The sequence below is a fragment of the Raphanus sativus genome, chromosome 9 (genome assembly GCF_000801105.2).
Source record: "Raphanus sativus cultivar WK10039 chromosome 9, ASM80110v3, whole genome shotgun sequence".
NCBI classification, from domain to species: Eukaryota; Viridiplantae; Streptophyta; class Magnoliopsida; order Brassicales; family Brassicaceae; genus Raphanus; species Raphanus sativus.
Window position 1 is genome coordinate 4640352 of NC_079519.1, and position 15514 is coordinate 4655865.

General features: G+C 34.3%; 3 protein-coding genes across 6 annotated transcripts; 1 reads left to right on the forward strand and 2 right to left on the reverse strand.

Annotated features, from left to right (window-relative positions):
* Positions 1–189: 189 nt before the first annotated feature.
* LOC108828182 (protein PHYTOCHROME-DEPENDENT LATE-FLOWERING) lies at positions 190–6511 on the forward strand. Its single transcript, XM_018601781.2, has 12 exons — positions 190–550; positions 696–756; positions 845–909; positions 1030–1107; positions 1478–1558; positions 1910–2047; positions 2139–2237; positions 2323–3653; positions 3948–4165; positions 4255–4400; positions 4522–4560; positions 4646–6511. Exons 1-12 carry the CDS (start codon positions 422–424, stop codon positions 6197–6199), a joined length of 3939 nt encoding a protein of 1312 aa, XP_018457283.1. The 5' UTR covers positions 190–421; the 3' UTR covers positions 6200–6511.
* A 1664-nt stretch (positions 6512–8175) lies between these two features.
* LOC108824318 (uncharacterized) lies at positions 8176–9758 on the reverse strand. Of its 4 annotated transcripts, none has more exons than XM_056993830.1 (6): positions 9330–9758; positions 9144–9228; positions 8989–9056; positions 8836–8892; positions 8532–8738; positions 8176–8357 (listed from the first exon to the last, which is right to left on the reverse strand). In XM_056993830.1, exons 1-6 carry the CDS (start codon positions 9411–9413, stop codon positions 8304–8306), a joined length of 555 nt encoding a protein of 184 aa, XP_056849810.1. In that variant the 5' UTR covers positions 9414–9758; the 3' UTR covers positions 8176–8303. The 4 variants fall into 4 exon arrangements, with proteins under 4 accessions (XP_056849810.1, XP_056849811.1, XP_018453227.1 ...); XM_056993831.1 differs by having other exon boundaries at positions 8176–8352; positions 9368–9748; XM_018597725.2 differs by having other exon boundaries at positions 9368–9746.
* A 2980-nt stretch (positions 9759–12738) lies between these two features.
* LOC108827287 (kunitz trypsin inhibitor 2-like) lies at positions 12739–13104 on the reverse strand. The gene has a single exon (XM_056994302.1). The coding sequence runs from the start codon at positions 13102–13104 to the stop codon at positions 12739–12741; it is 366 nt and encodes a 121-aa protein (XP_056850282.1).
* Positions 13105–15514: the final 2410 nt, after the last annotated feature.

Sequence of the window (15514 nt, forward strand, 5' to 3'; positions counted from 1 at the left end):
AGTGGGAGACGGCAATATATGAAGCGAAAACCCTAGCTTTTATTGTAAAAAAGTCTGTTATACCCTCGTCTTTATAACACCCTACCGTGGCAAAATCATTTCGACGGTTTTATCAAATCGAATTTTATAATCGCCGGTTTAGTTTCCGGTTAAGTTATCTAATGTCTCTACTCGCCCAGTCAGCAAAAGATGTTATCTCTGTATTATCTCTAAACCTTTAGAAGTTTAGAATCCTTAATCTCATCTGATCTCATCTACGAAGCTCAGTGTTTGTGGATTCTCTTTGATTGATTCCTCTCCTTTTCGACCTGATCCGAACGCAATTGGAGTTGTACTGTGATCTTATCTGAAAATTCGAGCTCATAAGGTTTCAATTTCATACTTGGGGTTGAGATTTGATCTCTGGTGAAGAGCCCCCACCATGGGTGTAACGTTTAAGATAGTGAAGACTGGTAGAAAGTTCCGTCCCAAGGTTTCTACTGAATCGGTTGCTCCCGACTCTCCAGAACGATTGAATCCAAAATCAATTGTTCTACCAGCTAAACCAAAGGTAATGTAGTGTATCTTATTCCGGTTTGGGAAGTTGAGATCATCGTGGTGAAAAAAATCTGATTTTGAGGAATTGTGTTCTTACATCACTGTGAAAACGATGTTGCATTGTAATAAAGATTGCCAATTGTGTTTTTTGATTTCAGGCCATTGTTGAAAGCCATGGTGGTGGTGGGGATGATGCATCTTTGATTCATGTATCTCCAGGTTAAGCTTCTTGGCAGAGTCATATGAATTTTTTGGTGAACTCGAGCTATGCTTTAAATTTGGGTGATTTTTTTGGCTTTATTTGCAGATCATGAAGTTTCCTTTGTGTTGAGTCTCTATCCGAATGGGTACTCCATTGGAAAACCCTCTGAGGTATGTAATGGAGATTCATCTACTGGGAGAGTCTCTATATGAGTTTGTTTATTATCTTGTAGTTTTCTCCTATTTATTTTTTGAATTAAGTCGCCAATTTTTCATTTTCTTGAGAACCAGACTGTGCAGCAGACAGCGTTTAGAGATGCTCCAAAGGTCTTGCATCCGTATGATAGAGCAGCAGAGACTCTACTCTCGGTAAATATTTTTTTATAAAATGGAGTTAATATTTAATGAAGTACTTGGAAAGTAAGTTTTGAGTTTGTATTATTAAATAGAGACACTAGATCTGCATTCTTATTTTTTGGTTAAGGTTTTTGCTGAAGAAGTTTGTGAAATCTCTATTATGGCTTTTCAAGAATTTATTTTGAGTTGTTAACGTTTGGGATCTTATGCCAGTGCAAATGTTTTTTTTCCTGTTAAATTTAGTATGTGAAGATGATGTTTATCATTTCCCTCGTTCAACCCAAAGTAAACTTTGACTGCACTACTTACTCGAATTACCGTTAAATTCATTTTAAGCTATTATTCCACTGAGTATGTTTTTTATTTTCTCTGGTTGCTATAGGCTATTGAGGCTGGTAGACTTCCTGGGGACATTTTGGAAGATATACCATGCAAATTTGTTGACGGGGTGGTCGTATGTGAGGTGAGTTATATTCAGTACTATTGGAATTGAATCTAAGCCTTCCATGACCTGTCATCAAGTAAAAGTAAACTAGTAGTCTCACATGGTCGTCCCAAAAACTAAGAAAAAAAATTCCGAAGGCTTGAATTTAGTTATAATTTACCATGGTTCTAATTCCTGCATTGCCTTCCATAAGTTCTTAAGTTTAGTTGTAATTGTCATGGTTATGCTTACCATGAACTCTTCTGAAACACGTTGGAGTAATTAAAAACAAAAGAAACATATAAATAACTTTATTTTTCCTCTAATTGACTACTCAGGTATCAGCTTACATAACATGCTTTCTTTAATTTTTTGTACATACTATTGTAGGTGCATGACTATCGGAAACATACTCCTGAGAAAGTCTCTCCTGTGATAAATAAAGTGCGCCTTAAGATGTCACTAGAGAATGTGGTAAAAGATATTCCATCAATGTCAGACAACTCATGGACATACGGTGATCTCATGGTAGTTACTGACTTACTGTTGGTCTTTTGGATTAAAGGTCTAATATCTGAGTATTGAAACTATTCTGTATTAATCCTTACATTACCTGTAGGAAGTGGAATCCAGAATATTAAAAGCCATACAACCTGAACTTTGTCTGGATCCTGTACCCAGACTCGATAGGCTGAGTAAAAGCCCTGTGTCCGCCAAGGTAATATCTTGTTGAAAAGACTACTTGTGTTTTCTCTTCGCCCTTGCTTTTATAATGTCTAAAAAAGTTTGTTTATACTTCATAGCTCGACTTGTCTCTTTCTACGTTGCGGAGAAAGAGATTGAGGCAAATGACAGAAGTGACAGTCATGTCTCAGAACAAGAGTCATGGTAAAAAGGTTTGCATTGATCGCCTTCCCGAAAGTTCAGAGCGAGGAAATATGCAGGCACATTTGTTAATGCATCAAACCCATCACAACCAGTCTGTTCAAAATCCTGGTACTAATATGCTGGCGGGATTAAGAAATCAGACCTTGCAAGATGCGCCTTTGGTACCATCTCAGCAACAAAGGTACATGGGAACTGGAAATATTAGAAACATGCAGGATCAAGGATCGAATTCTGTCAGTGTCTCTAGAGCTTCTCCTGGAGGACTAGATGCAATGTTGCCTTATGCCTCTGACTGTATGAACCCTGGTGCATCTTTTCATAGAAAGAGAGAAAGCCAAGAAGTACAACTGTCTTCTATGCCTGGTTTGAATAAGCGAACAAGGGTTTCAGACATGGGTCCTGATGGGGTTCCACAGCAACAGTTAGGGCAACGAATGGATGGCCTTCATGGAACCGATACAAATTGGAAAAATGCGCTTCTACAACAAGACATGCTTTGTAGAAATATTCAGTATCCAAATGCAAATATTCAGAGGTTTTCACCACAGCAGTTTGAAAGAGCTTTGAATCAGGAAGCTGGTCCCATGCAATTTCCAACTTCACAACAGGGTCCAATGCGTTACACTTCGAAAGAGGAGCCATTAGAGACAGGTAAAATTGATGGTAATATCAGAAACAATATGCCGGGAGTGGGAAGCGATGCAAATGATTTGGATCCGCGTATTCAGCCAAGGATGCCCTATAATGGATTTAACAGATCAAATTTCCACCAAACATCCTGGAATGCTAATCCAGGCCAGCAGATTGAAAAAGACCCGAAAAAGGAAGAACAATTCAGTAGGAGGGTATCGGCTCAAAGCCCTCGTTTATCAGCAGGTGCTCCTCCACAGTCCCCACTTTCGTCGAAGTCTGGTGAGTTTTCTGGTGGTTCAATGGGGACCCACTATGGAGCAGTTGCAGCAGCTCAAAAGGACAAGGCCGTTACTTCAATTCCCGCTATCGGTGCTACTCAGTCCGTGGGTTCTAGTGGTAATGATGCTATGCAGCAAAGGCCACACCAAATGGCTCCAAAACGTAGGACAAATTCTCTTACTAAGACGCAAGTTATGGCCAGTGTTGGCTCTCCTGTTAGTGTCAATACTATGAGTGTCCCCCTTAATGCAAGGAGCCCTTCAGTGGGAACCCAAACTTTGGGCGATCACGCAATTCTCGACAGATTCTCAAAAATTGAACGAGTTGCTGCAAGGTATGGCTTTTATGAATCATGTTTTGTTGAGGTTTTCCCATCAAAATCTTCTTCTTGCGGCTAGTATAGCTGAGAAACAAGTAATCGAACCAATAGCCTTTTAATGATTTTGACATAATAATACTTCTCCTGATTGTGGCTTTACACTAGACCATTGTATTGTATGCATTGTCTTACTCTCTTTATCTCGTTGCATTTATACAAACTAATTATATCTATGGGTGCACGAACAAGTTTTTTGATGTTCTTTATCGTTATATTTTTCTTTAATGGGGGGTTTTGTTCTATTTCTAGGTACCAACTAAACTGCAAAAAGCATAAGGTGGATGACTATTGTCGGAGACCTCGCTCTTACGTTCACCAGTACCTGATTGATTGTTTTTCAAAACTGTCCTACAACGAGGAATTCAAAGACGAGGACAAAGTATTATCAAAATCTATTCTTGGTGGCAGTATGAATACTTACAAGACAAGAGTCATGAACTTTATTCGGGTAGACCGTGTAATGCAAGGTCTGTTTCTGTTCTAACCAGATATATGGCGATTGGTACTTAATTCCATTTGATTGACTTTGACTCCGACTCCGACTCCATATTTTCAGGTACTGTTGCTTCCCTCGTTCCTAGAATAAGAACAAGACTGGTGATGTCAGAGAAGCCCGACGGGACAGTAGCATGGTATCAAGGGGACATAGATGATGGTGATGCCAGTCCGTATGAAGATCATTTGTTAGTGTTGCCCAATACCGTAAGTTGACCGGATATGTAGCAGTTATCAAACTCACCTGCATTCTTTTTAAATCAGCAATATATCTTCAACTTGCATTCTCAATGTAAAGCTGACTTATATTCATCACTTTTTTTCACAGCACATCGCCGACTTACTTGCTGCTGAATTCAAATCACTGGTATTTCTCGAATTCTGAAATGCTTATGTCACTTTCCTGGCTCTAAAGGAACCCTGCTCACGGATTAATTTATATGCTTATGCAGATGATGTCCCGTGAAGGATACCTCATGGAAGAACATATCCAGGCAAAGTCAAATCGTGGGGATGCTGGACCAAGCAGCAGCCAAGCGAGTGGGTTTCCAAGAGGTAACTCTGCAAATGATATGCAACAGTATGGAGATGCAGCTGGTGGACAAGCGCCCAGTGAGGCACCAAAACAGGGGACTAATGGAAGTGCGCCTATAAACTCGAACCAGAATATTCATGCAAATGCAAGGATGCTGCCTCCGGCAAATTCTCAAGCCATGCAAATGTCTCAAGGACTGTTGTCTGGTGTCTCCATGCCTATGCAACCACAACAGCTTGACCCACAACAACAGGCGGCGCTACTGTCACAGCTACAGCAGAAAAATCAGCAGTCCATGTTTACACAGCAGAATCCACAAATGCAGAGAGCATCTATGACTATGCCTTCAAATCCGCTATCAGCTATCAACTCGATGAGCCAGAACTCTGGCATTCATCCAGGTGGTCAGATGGCGAACAAGCACTCACCTCATCAATTGCAGATGTTACAGCAGCAGGCGGCAATTCAGAGAAAGATGATGATGGGGCAAGGAGGTGTAGGCATGGGTATGGGTATGGGAATGGGAAGCATGGGGAACAATATTGCTGCGCTTGGAGCTTTTGGCAACCAGTTGAATATGGCAGGAAGAGGGATTGGAGGAACGGGAATCTCATCATCGATGTCTGGTCCTGGCATCAGTAATATGGGCCTGAACCCAATGAATCATCCAGCATCAAATTTAAATGTTATAAGCCAGCAGATCCGATCTGGTGCATTACCACCACACCAAAGCGCTGCTGTACTTGCAAATCTTAGGTTAGCAAACCGAGGAGGTGTAATGGGTGCTCCCCAAGCCGGAATAAGTGGCTTGTCAGGTGTCAGGCAGATGCACCCCAGCTCAGCTGGTCTTTCCATGATGGATCAGAATACATTTAATCGCGCTAGCCTGCAACAGCGAGCTGCTGCTATGGGTAACATGGGCCCACCTAAGCTGATGCCTGGGATGAATCTTTACATGAATCAACAGCAACTCCAGCAGCAGCAGCAACAACAGTTTCAGCAGTTAGGTCAGTCCCAGCAGCAACAGCAGTTATCTCAGTCTGAGCAGCAACAGCAGCAGCTACAACAACATGAGCTGCCTCAACAACCACAACAGCAGCAGCAGCAACAGTCAACAGCCTCCGCTCTTCAATCTGTGCTATCACCACCCCAAGTAAGCTCACCATCAGCTGGAATTACCCAGCAGCAGATGCAACAGCCGAGTCCCCAGCAAATGAGCCAGAGAACTCCAATGAGTCCCCAGCAAATGAACCCACGAACTCCTATGAGTCCCCAGCAAATGAACCCAAGAACTCCAATGAGTCCTCAGATAAGCTCCGGTGCGATGCATCCCATGAGCACAAGCAACCTTGAGGCTTGTCCAGCGAGTCCACAACTAAGTTCTCAGACACATGGATCGGTTGGTAGCATCACCAATTCCCCAATGGAGCTTCAAGGTCCCAAGAACAACTCTGCTGGTAATAACACCTAATCAAGAAACCTATTGATTGGTGATAAATGTCATGTAGCTTCAGAACATGAGGTGTAATTCAACTTAGTGATGGACAAAGTATAGGAACTCTTTTCAGTGTCACAGTTCGAAAACTTTGCATGTACATTAAATAAGCTTTTGGAGTTAAAATTAGATTCTTGGCATGTGCCTGTAGAGAAAGTAAAGGAATCCTTTGTGCTTTGCAAGTGAAAAATGCCATTGTTATTTAGATTGTTGATATTTATGTAATACTGCCTGCTTCAGGCTATTTGGAGATTTTGTTTCTCAGGATATGAATATAGGATTCCAATACGATGTATCAACACTAGGTCTAAGCAGCATTTAATAATTTTCATGATTCGTGAAAGCAAATTCACTTGAACATGAGCAGCGAATTTACACAAAAGTTAGAAAAAAAGTAGTTAGTCAGATTCAGTGCAGAAGGGCCACCAATAATTAGCAACTTGTTTAAAAAAGAGACAATTATGACTCATTTCATTCAACTTGTAATATCATTTTATCCAACTTGTAATTTTGAATCATTTCATTCAACTTGTAATTTTGTTTGCCACATAAAGTTATGGTAGTGGATAACATGATTTTAGCAATTAAGAAAAACCATGATTTTAGTAATTTCGGTACAAATATATAATAAATATTTTTTAAAAAAGAGAAAAGAAAGGAAGAGAAGAGAAGACTCGCAGAGTCGCAGGTCTAAAAGAAAACAAATGACAACTTGTTGAGTAGCTTTTGTCTCCTGGTCCCACTTTCATACAAAAATATCCTATTCCTAACGTTATTGAGTTTGAAGAAAGATACTACTACTAGTTGCAACCAAACATCTCTCACTGATGTCGTCGCACTTGACCCACCACAACTTCGACCTATCTATTCTGAATCAACTTGGTGCCAAATTTCTGACAAAGCATACTTAGTTTTGTTGGAACTATTTTTAGGCAATGTATTCATATGCTAAAAATAGAGTAGAATTAGTGTAAATGAGAAATGGAGGTCTAATATGTATGATTTGAGAAATTTGTATAAAATTACAAATATACACATTAGATATTTGGATTTGAGTTTTGATTTGTTAGTTGGACTTCATGTTCATTAACTTAATCTTATAAACCAAATATATGTGATCTTTTATATTAATAAAATATAAAAAAGAAATCTATTTATAGTATATTATTTTGTTTGAATGAGTCAAATAATAATAATTATATTCTTTAATTTCTTGGTCAAAATGTTAAATGAATTCACATAATAATGACAAGAAATAAAGACTTCATTAGTGCACCATGGGAGGTTTCATTTTATGTTGAAAAATGAAACTTATGCTTCTCATTATTTTTCTATATAAAACCTTATGGCAATATAGAAAAGAAAATACATCAAATACCAAAAGAAAAACCACATTTTTCTATATTGAATGGTTATGTTAGTATTTTTTATTTCTTGAGTCTGAGAGTACACAAAACTAGGATCGATAGATTCTGTTTTTCGGTGATGGTAAACAGAAACAATGCTGCAGTTGTATCCTGGGAATCTGAGCGCTATGCAACCGTCACACTACGGGGCATTTAAAATTTTAAGGAAAGAGATTAACCATCTTGACTCTGCAATTTTTTTTTATTCATTTGTTTCGGTATTATATTTCTGATTTTTGTTCTTATTATTTTTATAAATATCAGTTGTCGTATGGTAGTAAAATAAGGTTCCTACAAGTTTGGCCAATTTATTGCTGGCCAATTCATCTGGCTGGTAGACTGTCTCATGTTTTTTTGTTGATCTAGAATATTTACAACAACGCCCAACGAATCTCCAAGACGATAGAGTTACAGTCAGTTCGGCTTCAGCTTTGGGTTTTGCTAATAAAACAATATAGTCTCGTTCTATGTAACTTTTCTTACTCGTATTATTCGTTCAGATACAATACGAGTATTATACGAGTTCAAAATTTGATTCAGACGAAGTACAAGTTCAAACAAATTGTATATATATATAAAAAGAAAATTACGTAGCATATTTTACAGTACTGCAATGGATGAAAAATAAATTTATGCGACAATCTAAAAGAGAAAAAGGAATATGTAAACTCTAGCTACTTCTTAGATCTTCTATTGCCAACCCGAGAACTCGTCGATGGACCACTCACCTTTATTAAAAACATCAACTGTGTCAACATCCATTTTCAATCCTACAATCACACATATTATCATTTCTTCATTTTTTTTAACAAGGTTCTAGACTTCTAGGTATCCTACAATATACATTATCATTAAATGTGTTTTATATCCATACATTTTGGAGAAGGGAGCAGATCAAATACCTCACCAGAACTTATACAGCAGTAACTGTCAACTTTAGCTTTGTTCGGTATATCATCATTCGACGAATCATCTCCATACACCGAAGCAGACATGCAACTGAATGGTACATATTGAAATGAAGATGACGGAGGAGTTTTGAATTGATTCACATCATCCATCAACAGTTCTTGAAACAACTTTTCAAATTCTTCTAATGTTTCATCTCCCTGCGTTCCAAGTTATCCAAAAGCACACCATTACCATCACTATATCTACTAGTAATTAATTACTACTAGTAAACCAAGTGATAATTCATTTTGTTACCGTAGATGTAGTTTGAGCCATCAGAGTCACCATTTCATCTATGAAATCAGCCATTCCCTACACAACGCAACATAATTAGAAGAAAAAAATGTGAAAATTCTATATTTATGTTTTAATGTAAAAAGGAGAAATAATATATAAGGAGAAAACTACAGTTTCGTCGTCATCACTGTCGTAAGCTCCGATGTCATACAACATCCTCTTGTTCGAATCCGACAAAACTGTTGACAACACAAACTATTTACTAAACCGAAGAGCCACAATCAGGCCCGGTTCAAAAGTAAAACGTGGTGGGTGAGATTACTTACCAGAATAGGCTCGTTGAATGGACTGAAATTTCGTATTGGCTTCGTCTTTCTCAATTTCTTCACTGAACCGATCTGGATGCCATTTCTACACACATGGAAGAAAAAACAACACATATTATAAACCAGAAATTACAGAACCGGTTAGCATTCAGGCACTACTAGACAAGACAAGATACGAAAACGAACCAAAAAGAAAAAGAAAAGAGAAAATATTTGTAAGAAACCAGAGCAAGGTTCTTGTAAGAAAGTTTGAGATCTCCTTGTGAACATTCGTTGTTCAAATCCATAATAGCGTACAAGTCTTCCTTCTCCATTGATGATGATGTACTAGAATGAGTTGAGTTCCACAGAGAGCTTTGGTCTCGTTTAATATGTGTTAATAAGGTAAAGTCGACGAGTTTATTGGAAGGAACAAGAGAATAAAAGATCGAAATAAATGTGTGTATAGGTGCAGAGGATTTGCAAACGTGGAGTAAAAGTAGAAGAGAAGAGAAACGAAAAGAAGCAGAGAAGTTTTTGAGATTTGGGGGTATCGTGCTTTGTGTTTGTTATAATGTATAGTTTTTATTTGTTTATATATTGATATTGGAGAGACTAGTAGTAACACAGAATGATCGAGAAACTTGCCACTTGAACAACTTGTCCTTTTGATGTTTAATATTTATCCTCGTTTCTAGCCTACAATCTATATAAGTATATATTACTACTAATTCTTTTCTTACTATACACAACCAAATTTCTAGCAAATTTCTTAAAAGTAATTTAAAAAATCTTCTTCTCTTCGGCTTTAATAATTTTAAAAAGGTAAAATTGTTTTCTTAGGCAAAAAAACAACCACTATGTTCCATTAGTCTAATCTTTTTTTTTGTATATTTTTTTCTCTAATACCCTTTGATATTTTCTAAAATAAATCAAATAAATAGTTTTACAAACAAAAAAAATTCAAAAAATAATAAATACTAATGAAATACCTATATCAACTTGATCATATATTTTTCAGTTCTAAAAAATGTTAATTGATGATTTCATATTATGTTCTAAAAAAGTTAAAATCCACATTCTACATAGTAGAATATATATTCCAATTTTTTTCATTAAATCTAATATGTTTAGAATACATATTCTAAATAAATAATAGTAATCTAAAAATATTTGGAAAACACATTCTAAGTTTAACAAATAGTTCTAAGATCTGTAGAAATAGAAATCTAAACATTACTATAAATCTAAAACCTGTACAAATCATAATATACATATTATTATAAATCTAAAACTATTAGAAATCGATTTCTAACTTGATAGCTGTATTCTAAAATATATATTCTATAGATAAGGATAGTATTATAATAGAATATTTGGGAATATTATGTTTTCTTAATTATTAATAAAAAATGATTTAAAAAATAGAAAATCGTTTTTTTTTAAATGGAAAATCGTTTTATTAAAAAAATAGTAAAATAGTTTCTTAAACAAAAATAGAAATCATTTTTAAATAGAAAATCTTTTTTAAAGGAAAAAACGATTCAAAAATAAATAAAAAAATATTGTGATATATTAAGCATCTTTTACAATGTAAAATATTTTTTTTAAAAAAAACTTCGAAACTTTAAAAAAAATAACTTTATTTTTTTAAATAAATATAAATAAATCGAAACCTTTTTGAGATTATTAATTTTAAGTTTTTAATCTTTTAGTAAAAAAATATATTTTAATATTAAAATTAGTTTTTTAATTGAAATTTTAATTTTTAATTTAAAATTAAGGGAATTATTGCCATTTTGAAAAAAAAATTAGCCTAATAGGACATAAAATAAGAGATTAGACTAATGAGACATAGTTGTTGTTTTTTGGCCTAAAAAACAATTTTCCCAAAAGTTAAATAGTGAGAAAGAGAGAGAGAGGATAAGATTAAAAATAATATACATAAACTGAATTAATATATATTCCATCGGTTTTACAAGAGTGTCATTTTAATATTTTTTGTTACATTAAAATGTTATTTAAAAATTTAATATAATTTTATATTATATTGATTGCAAACTGTGTTACGTTTACACAAAAAAAAAATTTATCTCAACAATATTTGTTAAATATGTGTAAAACATAAATATATCACTACAATTGTGTTTTTAATATACGTGAAAAATGTAAAAGTAACACTTTTTGTGAAACGAAAAAATATATGTTTGTGTCAACTATTAATTAGTGTCTGCACATTTTTTTACAAAGAATGTTGCAAAATTTAATGTCTTACTCTTTTTCTAGTGAAATTTGGCATTGTTGAAATGTCAAGTTTTCATAAAACTGAGAAAACTTCGATTGGAACTCTGGATTTAGGGGTTGACTGGTTTCCACTACCACCCGCAAACGCAGATTTTGCGGTTCGTAGCGGTTGTTGGCGTTTCAAAACAATCACAGAAACGCTACAAATCGCTTTAAACCGTTCCAAACCTCATAAAATCAAAAATTGGTTTCAGCTAACGTTTGCGGTTGCGGGTTGGGTAAATTTTTTTTCTTTTAAAACAAAATAAATAAAAATAATACTAAAAATATTCAATAAAAATATTAAATTGAAATAACAGAAATTGTAAAATGTATATATATTATATTTTAATTTATATTATAAAAATTTAAAACACAAATATTTTCTATAAATTTTTAAAATTTAATAATATGATTTGATAAATAAAATTTTTATATTTATTATATTATTATGATTTTTAATATTTTTATAATTATATAAAATGTAAATAATATTAATTTATTATTTAACAGATGTTGCGTTTGATAGTTTACCAGTCATAAAGTCCCGCAAATGCAAAAATTTCTAACTGCTGTACTAGTAGTACAAATCTCTATAAACGCTTAAAACCGCAACCATCCCCGCAACCGCTACGATTACACCAGTCAAACCCTTAATCAAGCACGCGGTGTTGAACTCGCAAACGAGTTTTGGATTGGTAAATAACTTAGATTCTAAGGTATTCCATTTAGGGTCGGATTTCAGAAATTGGGGGTCTAAACCATGTAAGAAATATCAAAAAAAATATGGGAGAACAAAGCCAATGTTTCACTTTGTTTGGCCTAAATTTAGCCCTGACTCCGTTACGCTTCACTGTTTGGCCACACAGATATAAGATCATTGTTTATGATATATTTGAATACTCGAAGACATCAATGGATTATACCTTTCTTGAAGATTTGTCTAGACCTTTCTATAGGTCTGAGATATCTTAGTGTAATAAAAAAAACTCTCAATTTATCGACTACATATCACGGTGTAGTGTAAAAGGGTAAATGAAAAAAAAGAGAGGCTTCGAGTTCAATTGAACTTTGATTGGTACAAAAATGGATTTAGGATTTTTATGTCATGACAATTTAGAACTAAGATTATCGGATATGGTTTTAATGTAAAAGGTATGTCTCATAAAGCGCTGAAAACACAAATTTATTTGATTTTTATGAAAGTAAAGACGAGTTCACATACATGCGTGCCGGTATTATCTCAACCGTTCTTTTTGGCCATGACGAGTCTCAGGCTGTTTTTTGACATTACATGATCATGACTAGTAGAATGGGAACATTCTTAGACTAGCTAACTTCTCAACACGAGAAGTAGAAGTAGTAGCATCATTATCAACCTCACAAACTTGACGAATAAGGTCTTATCCCCATCATTGGTGACAAGTAGCTTTGGTGCACCAAACCAAGGCCCTGGGGTTGTTCCAACGGTTCCGTATGAGGTGGTCAACTTGTAAGTGTGTGCTTCTGCAGCTTTTTCTATCTTAAACGCGCTATTTGGGCTCTTAAGTTCACCACCGACGATAACGGCAGGCTCCTTGGATGCGGATGAGGAATCGACTGCCCACAACTTGGAAAACTCGGTGCAGGCAGGCCATATCTCGGACCTGAACTCGATGTTTATATCGGCAGATGTGTCCAGGCCCGGTGTTGAGCACATACTCAAGATACATTTGAATGGGGCCTATAATTTTTCAAATTTGATGGCCTAATATTTTCACAGTTCTTATACTTTGTTAACATAAGAAAAATAAAATGGATTCTAATCAAACATGTAACATAACAAAATACTGTACATGTAACATAATAAAATACTAGATTCTAACCCGCCCGACTGGGCGGGTGTTATTTTTTTCAACAATATAACATTTATAATTTCTTTTGTTTTGGATATGTCGTAAAACTGTTTTGTACGTGTTTCTATATGTTAGAGTGTGTTCATTTTGTATCCTTGTTTGATATATAATAGATAGCGACATCTTTTTTTTAAACGGATCATCTATTCTATTAAATTTATTAATACAATTTATTAACTTGTATGACTATCTAAATGACCACAATAAAAATATATCTAAAATACAAATTTATATTAGTTTTTGGATTTTAATTTTAATCACATTATATTGGGTTATCTTATTGACATTCTTTTATAAATGTTATTTTATCGATTGTTTTTACAAAACATACAAATATAAAAAACATTATTAATGAAATTACCACTAATGGAGAATTATATATATGTATATAGCATAATATAGTAGATCTTATAAGAAAGAAAGAAAAATTTGTTAACAATTGGCCCATTTAAAGGAGAAACAAAATTAAAATCCGTTTTGATAGAATATGGCCTGTTCAATAATAATTGGCCCAATTAGAAAGCTAACTAATTAGTGTAGGAAAAAAAACTGTTAGACAAACGATCGACGAAAAAAAATCAGAACGATACTCTCAATTAGGGTTCTTTACTCTCGGAGAAATCTCTCTACTTTTTTCATTGTTCAGATCAAGATCAAGATCAAGATTTAAATCGTTTAATGTTTCATCAAGATGCAATCAATGGTGAAATAGTATGCACAGAGGTATTTTTTTTCTTTATTTCGAAGCTAAATCCGTACGGATTGAATGGTCTTAATGTCTATCTGTGTCTAATAGTTTCCACTGTCTGCACTTTCAGATGAATATGATCAGTAATAATAGAGATCGAAGATGTGAGTTGAAGATCAGTCTCGATTGGGGTGATGTGGGATGTAATAACATAGAAGCAACCGGATTAAGCACAAAATGGATCATAACATGATCAAGATAAGGAAGATTAAAACCACAATCAAGAATATATAACAGAAAGGTAACGGCTTATTTCTCTGTTTTGTATGAATATAGATTTGATTAGATCCTATTTGATCTCTGTTTCTTCTATGGTTTAACTATGATTAAATTTCTGAACTGGAACTTTGATCTCACTGTATTTAGTGTTCTGTTTTGATAAAGAGCTAGTGTCGGGTATATATATATATATATATATGGAACCGTATTTTGATCAGAAAGTATGATCTGTTTTTTTCTCTTTAATTGTTATATGCGTCGTCTTGCTTCTGTTATCATAGTTGAGCAATCATTGTTTTAGTATAGTAGATGTTGTGCGTAAAGATCTTAAAGTGTGATGAGCTTATTATAATTTGATTGAGTTTATTATCATTTTGGAATATCACTGTAATTGTTTTTCTGTGATTGTATTCTTATAGCAACGGATGTTAGTGATAAAACACAAATATTTTTGTATTAGTATCTGGTGTGATATAGTTTTCAATATATCCTTTCGTGCATAGCTAAATTGTATTAAATTTTTGTCATTTGGTTTCATGATATATACAATGGTGGAGAGGCACAGAAAAAACAAAGGTTTACAACCGAAGAAGAGCATTACCATACTTCTGAAAAGAAGGTTAGTAATTTATTTTTTCAGTTTTTAAGTGATATGTGCAGATCAATGATAGGAATTATACGATATCTAATAACCTTCTGAAAAGAAGGTTAGTAATTTTTTTTTCAGTTTTTAACAAATCTTTTTCTGTACTTTGAAATGTATTACGTGATTTTAGGATAGTTATAAAGAGAAAAGATCTGATATTTAAATACAAAATGCCAAAGTATATTCTTTAATATACCGTAAAATATTAAATATTAATTAAATATATTAAACGATTATCAAAAAAAAAATTATTTGGTGTGAGAAGATGTAAAAATAATAAATGTGTGTTGTTTGGTGTGTTTCATGTGACGAAGATGCATATTGAAGAATGAAGAATTTATGTTATTGACCCAGGTTGTGTTCTAAGAAACTGGTATGGTGATGTTATTGAAGATTTCACAGTTACAATGGATTATGTTATAAGAAAAGTAGAAAACCAGTGAGATAGGCTGTTCGTTGTTCATGGATTTTTATTCTTTTGTGATGAACATAGTGGCTACAGAGAGGATATGCTGCTATGATGTGATGAAATGAATTGATATAGATGTGATCGATATATTTTTATTTGAGTTAGGTAATGTTTATAGTTAATCTTAATAAT